Below are 15,479 nucleotides of genomic sequence, written 5' to 3'. Positions count from 1 at the left end.
TTCTTGCGTGCTCTCTGTCTCTCCATTTCTCTCTCAAAAAAAATAAATAAACCTAAAAGAAATAAGAAAAACTGAAATGGGCTTATACCTCTTCTGTCGTGAGGGGAGCAGAGTCAACCTAGTCAGAGGTTGGGCATGGCTTGGATTTTGTTGTTGTGAGAGTCATCTGCAGCATACGACAGGCTTCACATTCCTTCAGCAGTGGGATGCTATTACCATGTGCTTCATGTGGGCCCTGGAAGTGCTGACAGTTTGTCCTCATTGTCCCCTTTCCACCGTCAGCTGTCAGCAGTCCTTTGTCGCAGAGGGGTCTCTCTCCTGCCCCTCCCTCACTGCAGACTGCTGATCCTTGTCACTCAGTGATTTGAATAAGAGATGGTCCTGGGAGATGGTGTGCTTTCATGCCTCTCTGCAACTAAGGAGGCCCTTTCCAGTTTCTGACCTTGCCCGATACTGTCGTCCTGAGTACCGAGTGGCGGTCCTTGGCTAGGATCTTATGAGTGAGCGCAAAGTCCTCTTGTGTCTAGAGCTGCCATTTTTCTAACATGTCATGCTAACCTATACTCAACCTTTAAGGTTTAAAAATTTTTATCTATTTCTTTGTGCCCACTTTTATGGTGTCTGCCTTTTCTTCCCATGCTCTGCCAAATCTGAAAGTGTTCACATGTCCCATCTTTCCTGGGAGGGGCTTGTCGTTGTTGTTTTTGCTTTTGTTTTTTCAATTCAGTTCACACGATTACCTTGCAGCTTCCACTCCCTGGTGGAAACTTCAAGGGAAGTTTGATGTCACAGATTATCCAGATTTCTCTTGCCATTAGGGTGGAAGTCCCATTTCCTCGCAGTCAGCACCTCTGGTAGTAGAGAAATAGATTCTGTTCTCTGTTGTTGTTCTTTCGTTCTCACATCAAAGCCTGGGCTGCCCTCCCTTGTCCCTCCTGAGTTTTATGTCAGAGGCTCTCAAGAAGTAAAATCTACTTGTAGTTTTCTCATCAGGTATCCATAACCAATATTTGTTTAAAGGAAAAAAAAATCCCTTTTTAGAGACTTGGTGTGATAATTTACTACATTCCTGAATGGGGATAAAAAAGATAATGGCTGGTTAATTTTCTCTTTAAAAGGATTTTTTTAATGAAAATAATTCATTAACAAAGAAGTTTAAAAATGCAGAATGATAAGGGGTGCCTGGGTGGCTCAGTCGGTTAAGCGTCAGACTTCGGCTCAGGTCATGATCTCACAGTTTGTGGGTTCGAGCCCCACATTGGGCTCTGTGCTGACAGCTCGGAGCCTGGAGCCTGCTTCGGATTCTGTGTCACCCTGTCTCTCTCTGCCCCTCCCCCACTCATGCTCTGTCTCTCAAAAAATGAATAAATGTTAAAAAAATTTTTTTAAAATGCAGAATGATGAAAAATAAATAAAAAACCACCCATCATCCTGTCAGCTAAAGAAACCACTGTTAATATTTTACCAAAATGCATCTAGTCCTTTTTCTATGGGTTTTATGGTTTGTGTACACAAGTATACATGCCCAACTATATACTTTGTGTGTTTTGTTCATATAAGCAAGTTCTGAAAAGGTGTGGTTTTTTTTGTGGGTTGCAGTACTTATGAGATGATGATGTGTCCTTCATGTTTGTCTGGTAAAGATGCCAAAACTTACGGCATATTCTCAGCTTGCTGTTAGGGCTGGATTCCTTCCTGCAGCTATGGCACAGGAATAGCCAGGGCAGGTGTGTGTGTGTGTGTGTGTGTGTGTGTGTGTGTGTGTGTGATTCCAAGGGAATGTAATTCATATCAGAAGAGACCCGTTGATCTTTGTGCCGAGGTCCCTGTTTCGCTATCTAACTTCCATCTCTTTTCCTTTATGCCAACCCGTTGTCAGGTTTAGAACAAACAGAAATGTGGAATGTATATGGTGTTCTTACTATGTGTTGCGATTTTCTTTCTTTTACAGAAAGTATTTTGGAGAAAAAATTGGACTGTATTTTGCCTGGCTGGGATTATATACATCATTCCTCATCCCATCTTCTGTAATCGGGGTGATCGTGTTTCTTTATGGATGTGCAACAATCGAAGAAGATATTCCCAGGTGAGACGGTTTTAAAGAAGAGGGCTCAGTTCCCACATGGCAGTAGTTTGGCGATTCATCCCAGTTGCGAGTACATTTCACACGCTTCTTTCCAAAGTCCTTACCCTCTATTCTCTCCTCCCCTTACCGCACATGCAACTTCCCTCCAGAGACAGATCTGGGAACTACAGAGTCTGGGAATGGCTTCAGAGCTGTGCTGGGGTGGCTCCCTTTCTCTCCTACTTAAGCTCTTCTCCAGGGCCTAAGTCTGATATGGGCAAATGAATTATACCTGATGAAAAAAAATCATGCCTGAGAAATGCGTTTCCCCCTCAACTTCGTGACTTATTCTTTTCTCTGGTTTTCTATAAAGACCCAAGTCAGGAGATGTTGAGCAGTGTTGGGTGGCGATTGCATGTTTATATGATCAAACACTGTGAGGCTGACCATGGAAGCAGGCAGTTCTGGAAAGGAGGGCTCAGCCTCTGGTTCAGGAAGTTGGAAACTGCAGGTGATAGGCCCCATGGTAAGGCTCTTGGACAGCCAAAGATAGAATAAAGGCTGGTCCTTCTGGTGAAAAGAGAGACTACAAAGAATATAAGCACTTAAAAATAGCATTCTTTAGGATGGACAGCATTACGTATTAGCTGTAGGACTGGGTAGTTCACTCCCTGAGTCTTCCTTCCCTTGGCTGTAAATGGTGGTAATAACTTGTACCTCATGATGTTGTTGTGAGGATTCAAGGAGACAATGTTTGGCACATAGTAGAATATCAATAAATAGTTGTTGAAAGGGTCAACGTCTGTGGAAATAAAGTACAAGCGACACGAGAGACACTTATATTTCAAATTTAAATCTCTTGCCATCTGCAGCACTGTCCTTGAAAAGCGAAGCATAGTTAGTGGGTTAGTGTATTTTAATACTTTTTCAGTTGCAAGTGATAGACATGCAACATGAACTAGCTGAAGCAAAAAAAAAAAAAAAAACACAACAACAACAAAACGAATTTATCATAAGGGTTCTGGGGTGTGTCGGGGGAACGTAGTGGCAGGCATGTGGCTAGCCTAAGAGACAATGGAAATAGGGACTCCTGTTTATCTCCTGTCTCTGGTTCTTTCTCATATTTGTTTCACTACAGATTTTCTCCATTGGATGTAAACAGTCCTACTAATAGCTCATGGGTGTTACAACTTAGAGCTTTCTACTTGATTGGTCCTGAATGAAAAAGGCCTGTTGGCTCACTTTGGGTTAGGCAGAGGGCCCTGGGCCAGCAATCGTGGCTGTGGGCCGGGATCACACTGTACCAGCAGGATGTTCCCTCAGTAGCCAGGTGGATGAGGACACTGGGCAGACTGTGGGTGTCTACTGTAGTTGGAGGAAGTAGTGGCCATTCTGGAGGAAGGGCCAAGAGCTGTGCTCCTTTGAGGAAAAGGTTTCACCAATGGCAGGAACCAGCTAGCTCTTCTTTCCACCATGTCTGTCTATAGGAATGGTCTTGTAAACTAGGGAAGCTGGAATAGGCATTGCCCGTGGTTAGAATAAAGCAAAATACCTTGAGGTAAGAGACAAGGGTTCGGATATTTTTGTGTGTAAAACTCCAGGACCAACTGTCTGGCGCTCTTGACTGGGAGTTCTGGGACCTTTGTCACACGAGATACATAGCAGAGGTTCTGCTTTCTTCAGGCCATGGAGCACAAGGGGAGAATGGATACTTACTAGATGCCTACCTTGTGCCAGGCATGGTGCTGGGTGGTTGTCATGTATTAGTTTTTTTGATCCTGTAGAGATCAATGGTTGTAAACTGTTATTATTTTCATCTGATGCTACGTATGGTCACCTAACTTGTCCAACTTCAACAACTAATAATTGTCAGGGTTGCAGTTTGACCTCTGCTGCCTCCTGCTCCCATCTTTGCTTTTTCCACTAAGATGTGAAGTCCCCCAGAGGGCTTATATCTTCCTTGGTAGCCAAGTAGCTTCAGCTGGCCTTGCCTGGTGCTTTCTCAGGAAACATGGCTCCCATGTTTCCCTTTACTGAGTTTGATCCCTAGAGAGCTGGACCTCAGATTGATCCAAACTGGAAAACTCCATACTGTGCATAGAGAGCCGATGCCAGTGTAGGAGAAGGGGGGTGGGCATCCAGCGTCCTGGTTAATGTTGGGTTTTAGAACCTTTGCCCTGGTTGCCCATCTGGGAATATATGAGACAGTGACCATTTTAGCTGGAAATTATCATGGTCTACACATGCTGAAAAATATATATCTATACACATGTGCTTGTATATATGCAGGTATATAGTCATGTAAAAGATCATTGTTATCACTGCAGGTGTATCTTATTACCTGTAAGAGTGTGTAATGTTTCAGAAACTATGTATAACAACCCACTAGTGGATTAAAGAATCAGTTGAATGGCTATGTTTTAAGTGAACCAGAAAAAGACAGGATAGAGTAGAGTGAAATATAATATTAGTATTCATCATAAGAAGGAAGTACAGGTATTGTTTTATGAGATTTTATTTAGTTATCTAAGTATGTTTATAGGGGAGAGAGTATGTATTTGTATACTGGAATCTGATTAAAAGATTTTTTTTTAAGCTGTAGGTCACAGTCCAAAAGTTTGAAATTGACTGTTACAAAATTGAAATTTTGGTTATTGGTTTTGCATACTTAAGGTGGGGTGTGATAAATAAGGAAGATGTAAATGAAAACAAATTATGAAGAATTTTTTAAAAGAACTGCTCTTTAATCATAATTGTGTATCCATCAGAAATCCAAGCTCTTTGGGCTTGATGAAAACTCATGAAATACCACTCTCAATCAACAAAAGGATAGTCTTTAAGTCCCAATACTGAATCTAAACAAATTCATACTCTTCTGGGATCTGTGTCTGTCAGCTACTCCTAAGAATGATTAAAAACTTGCAGAAGTAATTCCTGGGATTACTTTAGAGTATTTTGACATTAAGCCTGGAATTTATTATCTATGTATCATTTAAAAAATGTTTTATTTTGAAAACATTATAGATTAATAGGAAGATAGTACAAAGGACCCACTGTATCCTTCATCCTGTTCACCCCACTGGTTGTGTCTCATGTAACTATAGTATAATATCAAAAGCAGAAAATTTACATTATGTGGAACTTTGAATGGTACCTTTTATCACCCACAACTTTGATATGTGAGATACAAATATCACTTATAAGTAATAAATGGTTCCATATGTACATGACTTGTCTATAGTACTTTACTAACCAAGGGATTGATTCCATTTATTAGGCATTTGCTTACATGCGTAGGAAAGACTGGGACATTTAAAAAAAAAAATCTGATTGATCTAAACCATGTTGAAAAAAAATGGTTACTTTAGGTCTGAGTCCTTAATAGCAATGTTGTGTCTGAATTTCTTGAATAAATGCTGTATTGCACCTCTTCCCTTCATGCTAGCACAGCCCTGTATCTCCTAATTTGTGAGCAATGTGTTACTACTGATGAAGAACACCACTCACCTTGAGGTCCTGGTTCAGCTGATTGCCAGACCATTTATCAGCCCTTTTATGCTTTCTAGAGAAAATGATAGATTGAAGAAATATGAGTTATAGCCACATTTGCATCTAACAAGAAATCTGTGGATTATGCAGCTGGTGAATAACCCAGACGTGATTTCAGTTCTAGTGAGCTTCCCTCATCTTTCTAGCTGTCTTTTCAGTTTGTCTAGAGAGACGGCCTCTCTCAGAGAATACAAAGTCATTTTAATATCCTCCTAAGGCAGAATTTCTCCAGAATTCTGTTCAAATTGCTTGCATCGAACAGACAAACAAAACAACCCAATACCTATAAAGCATTCTGACTTCAAATTTAAATGATTTGAGAAGTCTCCATGTTACAATGGCTGCCATTTTGTACAAATGATTGGTGACACAGCACTTAAGTTTCAAAGTGCTTTGCACCAAGCTAGTTGCTGACACTGTGTTCATTCCTGACCTTTTTTTTTAAAGCATTGACCGGGTTTGGTTAGAATTGGGTTGACTAGGATTATCCCTCCCCCAAGTCTATGTGTAAAAAAAAAAAATCCCAAACAACAAAGTGACGTCCCTGACACACATACTTAAGGACAGCACTGAGGAACTTATATGTTCTCAAACATGGCTTAAAAGCACAGCTCTTTACTATAATTTATACAGACTAACAGTTTTCTGTGTGAATCTGTTTTCTAAGAGGGTAGTCTCATCTCTGAAAATAACAACTCCTCAGTGATACAGCGGACACTTGTCTGACCCAGAAGACTTAGAATAAACCTTGCTCTCCAGTTACCAATAAGAATTTACCCAAGTGTGGGGTATCTGGGTGACTCAGTCGGTTAAGTGTCTGACTTCGGCTCAGGTCATGATCTCATGGCTTGTGAGTTTGAGCCCCATGTCGGGCACTGTGCTGACAGCTCAGAGCCTGGAGCCTGCTTCGGATTCTGTGTCTCCTCTCTCTGCCCTTCCCCTGCTCGCACTCTGTCTCTGTCTCTCTCTCTCTCAAAAGTAAACAAACATTACAAAAAAAGAAAACTTAAAAAAAAAAAACAGAATGTGCCCAAGTAAAACCTGCATGGCTAAACTTACTATTAAGATATTATTTAATATTGTCTATGTGAGTGACTCACTCCTATTGACACTTGCCAATGGACAGCTTCACAGCGAGTCAATGGAGGAATGAGGATTTATTCAGAGACTTAGAGTTTCCATTCTCTCACACAGAAGGCCTTTCCTTGTTGTGGGCTTAATGGCTCATTAAAAACAAGCCTGAAAGCTGGGACTTGACAGACTGTGACAGCCCTCAGGGAAATCCTTCAACTTCTTCATGGAAGGGAGCTGGATCCAGGCATCCCTTGACTTCCAGGTTTCATTTAAGCACTTGATTTAGCACACAGGATGCCAGCCAGCTCACTGTGGCAATGGCCTCCCTCTTGTCAGCCGTACTCTATAGTGCCCTCTGCTGCCTCTTTCCAGAGGAAACACAGCTGTGGTTTTTAGTGTAGTACCTCCTACCTCGCTAAGACTGTGTCTCCAGCTGCTCTCTGAGAACAGCCAATGCTTCATTTTCATGAAATCTCGAGTTCTCCACCCTTTTCCCCCAAACAATGAGTTTAACCATCTACCCATTCCCCCTGGGGAAATATTACACACCAGAGTGATGAGTTCATTCATTTTCCTACCAATATGTAGTGTGGAAGGACACTGGGGAAGCCAATTAGGGCTGGTAGTTCTTTGGTTCTTATTTGCAAGCATTCATATGAGCCTGAATTTATTGGATCTAGCTAATCACCTAAAGAGTGAATGGAATTTCAACTATATTCATTAGTCCATTAAATAGAATGGATAGCTTAGAATATAACCAATGGTTATTTGACTCGTGTTTCTCTCTACAAGTATCATAGAATCTAGACTTTGAAAGAATTTACCTTATTCTTGCATTCTCCCTAATCCCATTTCATGTTTTTTTAAAAAATAATTTTTAAGTTTATTTATTTATTTTAAGAGAGAGAGAGAGGGAAAGAGAGAGAGGGAGAGAGAGAACAAGTGGGTCAGGGGCAGAGAGAAAGGGAGAAAGAATCCCAAGCAGGCTCCATGCTGACACAGTGCAGAGCCTGATGTGGGGCTTGAACTCACGAACCACGAGATCATGAACAGAGCCGACATCAAGAGTTGGATGCTTCACTGACTGAGGCATCCCCCATTTCATAGTTTTGATCATTCTTATTATGCTGAGGGTATTAATCCCCATTCTACAAATGGGCGTGCAGCTGATGCACTAGAAAGAGACTTCCAACCCAGCTCTGAATCCATTCTTCTTCCCGTCCTTCTTTAGAAAGAAGTAAGAGCTTGTGTTGATCCAGCCAGACTCTTGGTTTGCTTCTCCCCATGACCAGTCCCACACCTGTTTGGGGCAGCCATCAGGGTTTAAGAAGACAACCTGGGCTTGATATGATGGTGGTGGAATCGGACTTCAGGCAGGTGATGGATTCAGAGTCATCGGTGCTCCCCACCAACCTCATAGATGCAGCACATTTTGAGGGGACTTTATAAGGCATCACTCAGTGTACAACATCTCTGACAGATGCTCACTAATTAGGACACTCCTAGTGACAGGGGGATCCGCACCTCAGAAGTGGCCCATCCGTTTCTTTGACAAAATGCAGAAGTAAAACTCTCATGGCAAAGAATCCAATTCCAGCATCTCTAACACACCTCACCTATGGAGTTGATAAGCTTAGCCATGGATTTGGAAGTGGGAGATGTTTTCAGGGTGATTTGCTTGGGGTGGGTCCTCCTTGATTTCCACTTGACCCAGCAGCCTCTCTCAACTGCAGCAAAGAGATGTGTGACCAGCAGAATGCCTTCACCATGTGTCCCCTGTGTGACAAGTCCTGTGATTACTGGAACCTCAGCTCAGCCTGTGGTACAGCAAAGGCGAGCCACCTGTTTGACAACCCTGCCACCGTCTTCTTCTCCATCTTCATGGCTCTGTGGGGTAAGTGGTCACCATGAGCCTTGCTTATATTGGTGATATCTTTAAGTGGTTACAGTGACCAGGCTCTGAAGCCCGTACCCTTTGATTTATGTCCTTTAGTATTTAATATTTATACCTCAATAAGTATTTTAGGGACAGTAGCTTTCTCTCTTATACATGTGAATAGACCTAGGTGTACCCTCCACGGCTTTATATATATTTTAAAAGCATCTAGGATGTTAATCTTGTTTTAATCTCACATATGATCTATTCAGAATTTGAACCAATGCATGTTTGAAAACCCCTAGCACATCTGTAAGGTGCTCCAGGTTTATCTACTAAGATATGTAAAGTCATAGATATTCAGTATAACACTCAGAGTGGTGGGGTGACTGCCATGGTCACCAAGGTAGCTGGTGGTCAAGATGGGCCTAAACCTGGTCTCCTGACTCCAGGTTCAGTGCAATTTCCAGGATACCATGAGTGTAGATGTTAGAGATTTTACTTAATGCCAGAGAAGTATTGTCAGTATTTCCACCAAAGGGATTTGTAGAGAACAGATAGTTTCATCATTTTCCTTCTCCTCCCTTACCCCCAGAGTATTAGGGTAATAAACTTTCTCTGGGCCATAGCCATCTGACCACACACACACACACACACACACACACACACACTTCTCTTCACAAACTGGAATGGAATAACCTGGAATAATAACCCTGTGGTAACTGGACATTTCCAAGAAGACACACCCACGTGTATCATACAAGGAACAGAGTCAACACATTTCAGTCCATCTTGAGTAGCTACCTGACTTTTCCTTTTTCCTCATTGTTGGATACACAAGCCCTTAGCTTCCCCATTGGATCGCAGAGCGGCAGGGCCATGATCCTTCTGCAGAGGATACTTGATTATCACTGACTCCATGGCGCCTGAAGGACATGCCAGGATGGGACCATGAGTCACACATTCCCAAAAGTGTGAAGAGGAGACAGGGAGAGGTCCGTTGTCAGTAGTGTTGGGAGTACTGAACACAAGCATTCTCTGTTCCCTGTAGGGACCTCTACTTGGGTGGAGATAGAACCAGACTGGAAAGACCGCCATATTACTAGGTCACCAAGAAACATTTCCAGGGGACACTCTATTTTCTGTTCTCAGGTGGAATAGCCAGTACCCAGGAGCACATGGGCAGTAGTCAGCCCACAGAAGTAGGGACAGGGAGTAGGAGGAAGTGGCACTTAGTACCATTTGGCCCTGGAATGGTTCACAGGAGGGGTTCAGTAGAACTGGCTGGAGCTGAAGCTTGTTGCCTGGGGCATCTTGGGCTGCAGCTCTGTGGCTCCTTGTCAAGCATGGCATCTCATAACTACCCCCAAATTCACTGGAACTCATTTGGAACCTGGAACACATATTTAGTTTTTGATATATTACAGTCCTAATTCCCACCAATTTGTCTTAAGAGATGCCCATGACTGAAGAGCTAAAGCTTAATAACGCCAGACCCATGATCCCTTACAGACTTTTCCTAGGATCCGTAATCCCTTGTCGTAGACAAACTTGGTTTTCAGTTGTACTTTCCCACTCTCAAGCCCCAACAACTACCTCTCCTCTTTCCTCAATAGCTGTAATTAACAGATGCCTCTCACCCCCCCCCCATCTGCCATAATTTACTGCCCCCACCCCCACCCCTGCTCCTCTCCCTCCCCCTCCTGTGGCCGTGCGGGGAAAGCAGGGAGGGTGGGATGCGTCAGAGCTTCCTGGCATAGCGTGGGGTTCGGCTGTGTTTTTTAACAGCCTTGCTGTGTTTTATGTGATTGTGTGTTTGGTTGCGGCAGCCAAGAGCCGCTGGGCACAATTGCCTGCAAATTACAATTAAAAATAATAGTACTGCCTCTCATTACCATGATTATTATGATCAGTGATGCTGTGCTGGGTGGGCCTGGGCTGGGGCCCAACCTGCCAGGAGGAAGGCTGGGGAGAAGTGGCACTTTGCAGAGAGATTCTCTGTCAGTGGAGCAGGAGTGGGAGCTGCTGAGCCAGGGCTGTGTGGAAGGTGCTAGTCTGGCAGGGTCTGGGTCTGTGGGAGTCTTCAGGCTCAGCTCCTGGTTCCTCTGTCGTCCAGCTTCAGACTCCAGGGAACTTTGGAAAGTGAGTGAAGCTCTATTGAAAAGGGAAGTAACGGGACAGGGTTTCTGAACTCTGTTCTGAATAGAAGTTAAGGACACTGTCTTAGGAGCCAGGCAGTCCTAGATGTGTGTGTCTCAGTTCTGCCCCTTACCAGCTGAGGGTCCATGGCCAGACAGTGTGGATCTGGCTCCTGGTCACAAAAGTCAGCACTCTGTTTTGTTTTGTTTTTTGTTTTGTTCTTAAGTTTTATTTATTTTTGAGACAGTGAGCACAGCCAGGGGAGGGGCAGAGAGAGGGGGAGACAGAGGATCCAAAGCAGGCTTGGCGGGGGGTGGGGGGGGGGTTGGTGAGTGACAGCAGGGAGTCCGATGGGGGGCTTGAACTCACTGATGCTCAACCGACTGAGCCACCCAGGTGCCCCACCAAAGTTGGCACTCTTAACTAAAGTGCTGTATACCTGGAGCAAGGCTCTTAACCTTTAGGCCTCATTATGCTCATCTGTGAGGTGGGTGAAGGGATACTTACCCTGTAGTGTTCCCGTGAGAAGTGAATGAGATATGTGTGGAGCACTTAACATAGTCCCTGGCGTGTAATACACACCAGGAGCTGTGAGCCGCTCTTCGTCGTTATGACAGTCCTCCCTTGTCCTCATGGCTCCTCTGCGGTGACTTCTTTGCCCCTCTCCTCTGTTCACATGGTCAGACTTGTCTGCTTCATAGAGATGGCAGTCAGGAAGCACTCTGAGTCCCACTGTATGCAGAGCCCTCCTCAGGCGCTGAGAAGAGCGTAGGAAAAGGAGGGACGCCCTCCTCTCCACCTTGTTCTCAGGGCATCCCCAGGCCAATGCCAGGGTTGGGAGGTCACGATGCACTGACATTAAGAAGCCTCAAATCCACAGGAGAAACTGCATGAACCCATGCACTGTAATGTAGGTGCCAAGTAAAACAAACATAGCCTTTAGCAACTGCACATTCCGCTGGTCTGTAGGTGTTCTGCTTAGTTCTGTGCTGTGCCCTTGGTAGACAGGCAGCTAAGAGCTGAGGAAATTTATAGCCCTGTTACTGCACTGCTCTGCATGGTGCAGCAACAGGCGCCCAGGCTCTTCCCATGCTTGGTGTCCAGGTGAGGGGGTGGCCTCAGGGAGTGTCACTTTCCTTTTTGTCCAGGGCACCAGACCTAAAGGACAATTAGGAGTGTGGAGGAGAGGGTGTCCCAAGCCTGATCCTATGGACGAGGTGGGGCTTGAGTGGTTCAGCAGAGGATGAGGGTAGACAGTGGAGGGCACCATAGGAGAGCGGGACAGTGTGCATGAGTTGGGGACGAGGAGGGCAACAAGGAGGTGACCTTAGCAGCAGTGCAAGTGTGAGGTTGTGTGTTGACAAACCGAGGGAATGGATTCAGACAGATGGGATATACATCCAGGATCCCCCCATCCAAAGAGAAGAACTAGGCAATAAGGAGCCATTGAAAGTTTAGATGGGGGAGAGTGGGCATCTGCCCTCTCCCCACCCCTTCTTCACAGCCCAAATGCCATTGTTTTCGACTCCACTCAGGTGGTTTCTCTGGCAGCTAGCGCTCCCTCTGCTGCATGTCCACAGCTCTTATCTGTGCTGTTCTTTAGGCCCTGCTCACTCCATGCCTTGTATTTTAGTTATTGACAGTCTCTCCCCATAGACTGTAAACAGTTTGAGAGCAAATCCACGTTAGTTTCCCTTGATCTCCCTCATGATGTCTAGAACCGTGTTGTATATGTTACAGATGACCTTAGTCAGGCCTGGTTCTTTTTGCAAGATTGGAAATTGGTTCAAGCTTGCTCAGATAACAAGAGATTTGTTGTAAGAAAGCAAGAAGCAAGCTCATGGATGCAGGTAATGACAGGCAGCCAGGTGTCTGGGGAACTGGAGCTGGAGGAGCTACCGGAAACCATGGCCCTTCCTCTGTTCAGGTGCTGCATGGCTCGTCCCATGTCTGCTTCTCTTCGTGTCTCTTAGTTTCAGTTATCAAAAGAGAGAACCGGCTTGCTCCATCAGTAGGTGTTAGGTGTTCAGTCCTGGTATCACAAGCCCATGGGTGTTGGTTCTCCCTGGGGCGTGTTGGGCTATCCCTTTAAAGGGGCTGCGGCTGGAGCAGGCAGACCAACTGGCATGCAGGTGTGGGAGGCGCACAGCAGCTACTTGCCGAACAAATGGAGGAATGGGTGAACGTCACTTAGGGGAGATTGCTCCATGAGCCACATGCAGGGTGGCTCAGAAGGCTGAGACTGGGGTCAGTTAGGAGACTGTTACATGACCTCAGGTTGGGATGAGTGGGGCCCAGAGAAGGGAAGGGGTGCTGGGGACGGAAGGAAAGATGGAGAGTGAGAGCCAGCTGAGGAAGGTGCAGGAAGAAAGAATGTGTGTGGAGGCAAGATGAGGCTTGTCAAGAAAGACTACAGACCCTTCCAGTCTTATTTTCTTCATCCTTCCCTCCCTCCTTCATGTCTTGAGGTCTGTGTTTACCCTCTCCTCATACTCTAGAAGTGGGAAAGGCGCACGCAAGCATGTGTGCATGTGTATCTCCCTTTAAATATATGGAGTGAACAGTCAGGGATGTGGAATGTTTTGATCAGTTCCAGCTAGAAGTAGAAGGAAGGGAATAAGTGCTTTAAAGAGAGTCCCTAAATTTGAAATCAGTATGTTTATCCTTCACCTCCACTGGGGAACCTAAAGCGTACTCAAAATCTTCCCTTTAAAATTAATAGAACTTTTTCTCTCTTTTTAAGCTACCATGTTTCTTGAAAACTGGAAGAGACTGCAGATGCGACTGGGCTACTTCTGGGACCTGACTGGGATAGAAGAGGAAGAAGTGAGTTTCCTTGCATACTTCTCTGGGTCCTTTCTTGGTTTCACCCTGGAAATAGATCTTCTTGAGTGAGATGACCACTTAACATTTGCTGCCACATCAATCCATTGGCTCCATGGTCTTAGCTGTGGTTGATAGGCACTGAGGACAAGAGTTCAAATCTCCACTCTTCTCTTGAGCTATAAAACATTGGACCTGATAGGTAGTCAGGTGGAAAAAGAGGTGGTATAAGAGAAAAGCCTTATGGTAGCTTTGGGATTTAACTTAACTTTTGAGATTTAATTTCTGTCTCTCATGTCATGGCTGCTAGTGTGCATGAAGCCAAAGGGTAGGAATCACTCTCATGTAGCCTAGAGCATACATATGTAAGCCTACTGAGGGTCAAGGGAGAGGTGTGGGTGTCAGATGCTGATTGCCTTTGATGCCTGTGGAAGAAGAACCACTGAACTATTATAAGCCAGTACAGCATGTGTGAAACTGGAGGATGAGCTAAGGGCAAAGGGTAGGCTCTTCTGGAGTCTAGTTTTATGGACAGATGATATTGAAAAGACTGAAAACAAATCAGCCATCCCCCTGGGCTCTTATGAGAACCAGGTCCACAGTCCTGATGTTGGCAAACTGGCAATGAGTAGTGTGTGCATGGTTGCTCACAGTTTGTTTCCACACACTACCAGTGACTGAACAGTAAATGTGAATATTGGGTAGGCACTCCTGATATCGTGGACATTGTTGATGAGGTACTGGGAACGGTGTCTAGAAAGATCAAGGGGCACTTGCATTTGCCTGAGTACCCACATGCAAAGGCTGGCCACAAGCATTATGGCGGCTACATGGAGAGCAGGCCTTTTCTGTATTCTCCCATAGTAATTGATGTGCCTCGCCTTACACTCGGGATCTTTGTGAGTCCCTATGTCTGTAGCATGACATCATTTCTTCTCCTTGATGCTATAATTGGGCAGGTGGGCATTCCATTACCATGCACTGAGTACATGGGCTCACTGTATTCCAGTCCTGTGCATTGAACATATGCCCGGGGACTGACGGCATCATGGGTTCCATGGCAAATCAGGGAATGTGCATGTGGATTCTACCTTCAGAGAGGATACAAATGAGGAAGATAAGCAACAGAGAATAATGAAGGCAATTGCCTTTCTTGGGGGAGAATGCCCAAATGAGTGCTTCCAATAAAAGAGCTGTAGAAGTGGGACTGTGGGTGTGACCTGATTGGGACATCCTTATCCTGTTGGTTCCAGTTGCTTCAGCAGAGAGAGAGACCGGGGAATTATGGCCAGGTGTGGGGGTAGTGGTGGCGGGAGTTCCCACTCTCCTAATGAAGGGCCTAGCATGTCTCCAAAGAAGAGAAGAAGAAACATCCTGGCATCCAAGCCTGCCTGGGACCAGAGACCAGCTAAGTGTGTGGGCTAAGTAGAGCTGAGGATGCCAGCAAGTCTCTGTTAGGAGGTATAAACACATTCACACAGAGAAAGGCATTGGTTGTGACTCAGTTCCCTCAAAATCTCAGTCACAGGCCCCTGCCAGGGGTGGCCATATGATCCATTTTCTTTTAGTAGTCAGGTTTCTTGTTTTCTGATGAACCCAGCGAGCAGTGGTAACTTCACGGGAGGTACATGATTTCAGGAACTCATGTGCAGGGTGAGAGTGGTCTGGCCAAGACTGGGTTTACCACAATGAGGTGGTCCTCATGGGCTCTGGTCACTCCTGATGGGTGAGGTTACTGCAAGGCAGGTTGGTTCTACAGCATGGTTGGTGTGCCCTGAGTGTGCAAGCCCAGGGCCAGGCATGGCTGAGAGGAAGGGAGGACAACCTTGTCTTTTCCTTTAATGTGTTTATATTTCAAATAGGATATCAAACACACTTTAAGTTCAGTTCAGTCTGAACATACCCAGTAAGCACCAACTATGTACCAAGTTTTGATATGCAATATGGAATTAT

At 44.9% G+C, this 15,479-nt stretch overlaps 1 protein-coding gene across 4 annotated transcripts in view; it reads left to right on the top strand.

The window, feature by feature from the left end:
- ANO2 (anoctamin 2) overlaps window positions 1–15,479 on the top strand; it is a 340,087-nt gene that overhangs the window by 174,942 nt on the left and 149,666 nt on the right. For all 4 annotated transcript variants that reach the window (XM_045467167.1, XM_045467165.1, XM_045467166.1 and 1 more), the window contains 3 exons: window positions 1,952–2,086; window positions 8,422–8,582; window positions 13,447–13,529. In XM_045467167.1, coding sequence (XP_045323123.1) covers window positions 1,952–2,086; window positions 8,422–8,582; window positions 13,447–13,529 — 379 coding nt within the window. The remainder of the gene's footprint in view (window positions 1–1,951; window positions 2,087–8,421; window positions 8,583–13,446; window positions 13,530–15,479) is intronic.

The sequence above is a fragment of the Leopardus geoffroyi genome, chromosome B4 (genome assembly GCF_018350155.1).
Source record: "Leopardus geoffroyi isolate Oge1 chromosome B4, O.geoffroyi_Oge1_pat1.0, whole genome shotgun sequence".
In the NCBI taxonomy this organism is placed as follows: domain Eukaryota; kingdom Metazoa; phylum Chordata; class Mammalia; order Carnivora; family Felidae; genus Leopardus; species Leopardus geoffroyi.
Note: the sequence above shows the minus strand (reverse complement) of the source record. Positions and strands in the feature narration are given on the sequence as shown.